The sequence below is a fragment of the Cygnus olor genome, chromosome 10 (genome assembly GCF_009769625.2).
Source record: "Cygnus olor isolate bCygOlo1 chromosome 10, bCygOlo1.pri.v2, whole genome shotgun sequence".
In the NCBI taxonomy this organism is placed as follows: domain Eukaryota; kingdom Metazoa; phylum Chordata; class Aves; order Anseriformes; family Anatidae; genus Cygnus; species Cygnus olor.
Window position 1 is genome coordinate 16,173,451 of NC_049178.1, and position 6,000 is coordinate 16,179,450.

The 6,000-nt window shown below is 56.0% G+C and overlaps 1 protein-coding gene across 1 annotated transcript in view; it reads right to left on the reverse strand.

The window, feature by feature from the left end:
* LRIG1 (leucine rich repeats and immunoglobulin like domains 1) overlaps positions 1-3,466 on the reverse strand; it is an 87,815-nt gene extending 84,349 nt beyond the window's left edge. Inside the window, 2 exon segments of the mRNA XM_040568239.1 lie at positions 2,930-3,390; positions 3,392-3,466. Coding sequence (XP_040424173.1) covers positions 2,930-3,390; positions 3,392-3,466 — 536 coding nt within the window.
* Positions 3,467-6,000: the final 2,534 nt, after the last annotated feature.

Sequence of the window (6,000 nt, forward strand, 5' to 3'; positions counted from 1 at the left end):
CACCAACTGGGAGATGCTAGAGGACTTGATCCTTTCTATTGTTTTGCAAACCTAACATTCATAGTCCTTCTGGGCTGCTGTGCTCTAGCTCAAAGCATGGATAAATTCTTCCCTTGTGTAACTTTAAATCAAGAGTAGCTGCGCTCACATGCATGAGAGCTGCTCTAGAGGGGGCCAAGAGCAGAACCGGAGGTGTCTGAGAAACACCAACTCTGGCACAGCATCTAGCACAACAGGGGGAAACCCATACATCCTCTGGACACACGTCTCCAGTATCCCGAGCACTTCATCTAGTTGTCTGGGTCACACCACCACAAACTTGCTTAGAAGATAAACAAGCTTTCATTCCTTCAGACCACACCAGCAACAAGTTCGCTATCACGCTGCACTTCCACAGCCACAAGCTTTCTCACCCTTAGAATTCGTACCCAAAAAGCAAGTGCTCTATCAGTAAGTACAGTCTCTCCTCTCACCACTCCTGAAAAATTAAGATAGCACAGGAAGACAGGAACAGCGGATGCTGGTGATGTGCCACGGCACCAACAGCGCTGGAGCCCTGCAGCAGGCTTTTCAGAGCATGAAGCGTTTTGTACTTAAGCTCGGCCCTAAAACTTGCACCACAGATAACGCTCTACTGTAAATCAAGCCTTCAGGCCGAGTTTGACACAAAGCACCTCCAGAGCGAGACTCCAGGAGGAAAACGCAGCAGCTGCCGGGTGCAGTCCAACCAGCAGCTTCCTCCGCAGCCAGGGGCTTTTTTGCTCTGTGCTGCGGCTCTTAGGAGTGCTGCGCGGGTCCTGCATAGTGACACGTCCTGCACACTGCTAGAGCTGGCTGTGCTCAGAAGTGCACGGCATGTCACCCACCGCCTGCTTTTTCTTTTAAGAACCCCCATCTCTGCCACGCTGCGCTAACCGTGAGCGACCGCAGCGCGCTACCCTTGCTGCACATCACTTATGCCCTCTGAAAGCCGAAAGAGAAAAATTACAACTCCCAGCCCTGCTGCCAACAAAGAAATAACAATAGTTTCAAAAGATCCCACTGCTTTTCTTCAGCACTGATAGCCCTGTTGACAAAATACACAGCGATTAAGTCAGTTCAGAACGCTCCCCAGCACGCAGAGCCACATTTCCAGCAGCCCAAACAAAAGCTTTACCTCAAACACACTGAGATCCGACCCGAGCACTGCGGCACCAATTAGGAAAAAAATAACTACTAAGGAGGGATTTTCAAAAGCACTCTAATGAAGCCAAAGCACAGCCAGCACAAGCCACTGCACACGGGATTTCTCATCCTCCTACGAGCGATCCCATCTGGGGAACAGGTGACTGGGCTGGGGGACCCCAGACCCCAACAATCAGCCCCTGCCACTGCTCTGCTAAATGCATCAGTGACCCCCTGCATTAGAAGTTAGCAGTTATGAGCCTAGCAATCACAAAAAGCAATAGAAACAATACTACTCTAAAAACCAGAAGTATGTATAATAGCTTAAATGGCTGCTTTTTATGTCAGCTTGGGAAAAGGAAAAATGCTCCAAGTTCTGAATTGTCAGATACGAAAGCCATCACAAGTTTCCTCTTTAGCTAATTCTTTGGTTAGTTTAGAATTTACAAAATGACAAACCGTATTTTGTCTAAGTGGCTAAAAGACCAACAGCCCACAGGCTGTGGATTTATTTGTGCAATTATTTCACCAATAAAATTTAAACTGAACTCTGAACATTCAAAAACCCGTTCCACATGAATAAGACACTCCTGGGCATTAGCACTCCTGAAAAACACAATAATAAATTTGTTCAAACTGGGCTATTAATGCGTTTCTCTGCAGGAACAAAGACGTACTGTCCTATTTTAAAAGGAACAGGGGGATTCTGGAATTATGCTGAAAAGATTAAGACTTTGCAGGAAGGCTGAGCAAAGGAGCCGTACTGTGCAGGAGCACGCAGCAACAGGTGAACGTGGCGAGGCAGGCTTTTAATAGGATGAGCCACAGGCTCCTCTTGGTGCAACAGCAGGTAATTTCATGTAAAACAAGGCATTTCTGCGACCAGCAGCGAGCAACGCCAGGAGAACCTGACAGCCCCCTAATAACTCTTCTTAATAAGAAGTTGGATGATCTCCAGCAATACTTCGGTGACCGCCTTCTCCTGGCAGAGTTACGGGGTATCTATTACAGCTGCGAGCTTTATAGATTCAATAATCTATAAATCTGCTCAAACGGCCGAAAGGCGCAGCAAGCCCAAGAGCCGAGGCGCTTGTTCCTCCTCCTTTTTGGATCCTCGTTTCCAGAGGCTAGGCTAATGGTCGGGGGCACTTATTTTTCTAAATCTAGGAGCGCACACAGGCTCTCTGCTCAGATATACGGCAGCTGTCAGGCAGACTGAGCTATCCGAGCCCAATTTGTCACCCTTGGCACCTCGGCTGCCCGCAGGATGGTGCGGCAGCACAGCCATGGCTTTTAGGGACAGGAGTCCTGCTGTCCTGTGCTTGGGGCTACACTCTCCAAATCACTGTTTTAGGGGGAAAAAGGAGTCGTGGCACACGCCTAACCACCAGAAGCCTAACCACACGCTGAGCAGCCCCCCAGGACTCCGATAAACGAACGGGAAGCGAGGGGCGGCGGGCAGGGCGGCAGCCAGCCCCACGCAGCTCGGAGCCCCCCGTGTGCCCCCTGCCCAGCACCGTGCGCCCCGCAGGGGCCGGTTTTGGGGCAGAAAAGGCCGAAAGCGGCGGCGGGGCCGGGCGGCGATGCCCAAATAAGGCCTCGGAGCCGCCGCTCGGCCCGGACCCGGCCCGGGACCCACCGGGGGGCGGCAGCGGAGCGGCCCCAGCCGGAGCACGCAGAAAGGGCTCGGCTTCTAAAACCCAAGTTCTTAGTGTTTTTTTTTCCCCCCCCAACATCCGCAGCCCCCCCCCCCCCAGGTACTCACACGTGCCGCGGCCAGCGGGGCAGGTCCCGGGGCACCTCGGGCAGCGCCAGCCCGCCGCAGCCCAGCAGCTCCGCGCCGCAGGAGCAGCCCCCGGGGCACTCGGCGGCGGGGTCGGCCGAGCCCAGCACCGCCACCAGCAGCACCAGCGCCGCCGACCCTCCGCCGCCCGGTAACGGCCCCGCCATTTTGTATCCGGCACCGCCGAGCGTCCGGAGCGGCAGCGGAGCGGGGGCAGCCCGGGAGCGGAGCGAGCGGAGCTGCTCAGCGCCGCCTCGCCGCCTGCAGCATCGCCAAAGTCTCACGGCACCGGCATCCGCGGCCCCGCCGCAAACGCTTCCTCGGCCCGCTGCCGCCCGCTCCGCGCCGCCGCTGGAGCTCCCCCCGCGGCCGGTGCGATTCCGCCGGGACTCCGAAGCGCCGCCGCCGGGACTCGAACCCGCGCCCTCCCGGCCCCGCCGCTCCCTCCTGCGCTCGCCGCGGCCCCACGTTGGCCGCACCGCAACATGTAGCCGCGCCGCCCCCCGCCTGCCCGCCCATTGGATGCCGCCCGGACCCGCGCGCTCCGCCATTGGTGCCGGGTCGCCCCCCCGCGCCGGTCAGTCTCTGTCAATCAAAGCCGCTAAGGCCCGCCCCCCTTTGCCACTCCAGGTGTGAGCCCCCCTCCCCTCCGTGCCGCTCTTAAAGGGGCCGCGCCCTCTGCACGCCCCCCCCCAAAAAAACAGCGATTTTGGGTGTCCCTCCGTGGGCTCTTTCACCCAAAGGCTGTCCCCAGCCCTGCTGTCACTTTCCCCGAGTCACTCGAACGTGTGTGGCACGGCTGCGCTCACCATACACACGTGTCCTGCACCAATTGTCCTATTTGCCAATGTTTCACCCCAAACCTAAGCAGCTCCCCAGATTCCCCTCTATTTTAGAAAGACCCCGTGTTTTGCCATCCTGTTGTGCTGCCCACATCTGTGAAGCCACCCTGGCCCCGTGGGCAGGCAATGCCTGGGGTGGGGATGGGGCACAGAGGGGTGCAAGGGGGCTGTGGGTTCCCGTGAGAGCACCCAGCCCCAAACCAGCCACGTTATGGCTCGTTAGGTAGCCACAGCAAGATCACATTGGGCAAAACCCACACTAAGGCATCAACACACACGTAGAGGCTGCTCCCAAGCCTAGCAGAGAGCACCCAAGTGCCCTCGGCCAAGCGTGGATGCGGCCCGTGCAGCATTTAGGGGAGGAAGCCCCAGGCGTGCCCCATGCCCCACAGCGCCTTCACCCATGTGTGCCTGTGGTCGCCGGGCTGTGCCCCATGGGAGGCAGCAGGCCAAAGGCTTCAAGGCCGAAGAAATGGAACAGCTACACCAGGACAGAGGCACGATGCTGAATTTGCCAATGAGCCCGGCCAAAGGCTTCAGAGCCGAGGGGGTTTGGCTGGCGAGCTCCCCACCAGCCGCTGCCGCTCACAGCGCGGAGCCCCCGCGCCGAGGCCTGGAAGCGGCTGTGCTCGGCGCGGGACGGGGTTTTGGCAGCGCCCCGAGCCTAGCGTGGAGCATGAAGTCATGTCTGCTCCGTACCCGTGCCTGGAAGCCTGCCCGAGCCCAGCGCGTGGGGAAGAGACGTGCCCGAAGGGAGCCGAGCGCGGGGGCTCGAGAGGAAACCCCCCACCGTGGCTCCCACCGTGCCATGCTTTGCCGTGCCATGCCATGTCGTGTGTGCCATGCCATGTCGTGCCATCCTGCACTTCACCCCGACCCAGCTCCGTGCTCCAGGCCTCGCAGAGGTGCTTGGGGCTGCCCCACACACTGCAGCCCACACTGCCAGCACCTCACAAAGCTCCCGGTCGTGTGTGACCCCACTGGGTTGAACGTCTTGGCCCTTTCCTGCAAGTTTTTGTCATCTTTGCCCCTAAAATAGCTTGGTTCCTACTTAATTCCTTTTTTTTTTTTTTTCTTTTTGGAATTCCCGCTTAATTAATTCTGCAAATGACTTGCAGGCAAGGAATGCAAGATGGGAAACATTGTCATCTACTGACCGAAGAGGGGTGGGGATCACAGGGCAGCAGTTCAGAGCAGTGAAGAGTTGGGACTTCCCAAGGCTGGACTTCAATATTCCTGCCTGTAGTCCCAAAACTTGGCAAGGACCTTGCGAGTCAGTGATCACAGCGATCAAATCCTGCTTTGATGATGGGAGGGAAAGTGTGAGAGGAGCTCAGCTTGTTTCTGGAAGCTGTGGCCCTGATGGAGAACCTTTTAATCTCCTGCCTATTCTCTTCTCCTAGAATTCTTACAGATTCGTCAATGCAGTAATTAATTTCATCAGACGCAATGCACCAGGGATCTTCTTGCTTGCTGGGGACAGGTTGGTAGTTACAGCAATGATGGGTAAGAGCATGCAGTCAGGCAACACACGAAGCCTTTACTGCACTAAAAGTGATTCTCTTCTTTCTAACTCATGTCAGAGACATCCCTGATGGGCATACCTTGATACACTGAACGTATCAAATTCACACAAACAGCAAGTTTACTGTCATCAGGTGTTACATTCAGGTGGTTTGGTTCATTGTTGTTAGCTAAGGAACATGTACATGCTGGCATGGCGCACAGCCAGGTCAGGCAGCCGGTCCCCACCTTGACCATAAAGAACAAGAAGAAACATTAGCTATTACGGCCTAACATTTCCCTTTTCTTTCCTTTTTACTCTTAACAGTCTGCTTGCACAACAACCGTTTTACCTTTGGGACAACGTTGGACCTGTCAGATGGCAAAGATCACCAACAAACCGAAAGCTGAACTTCTGCAAAGGCTTCACCCCACCCAGCGCTGGGGTGACCAGGACCTTCAGGCGTCCCGTCCCACAGAGCCTCACCTTCCCAAGGGGATGCTCAGCGGTGTCGGTGCCCTCACAGCTGACAGCAGGGCCAGGAGGGCCCCTGTGGCAAGCTCACCTTTCAGCAGGCACTGCGTATATTGTGTGGGCCAGCCCTAAATCTTCCCGGGCAGAATCAGTAGGCATTATTTATAGACAGAGGCTTTCACTAGGTAGAACCTGGGGGTTAGGCTTTTGTTATGCTGAGCGAGGAAAAAAAA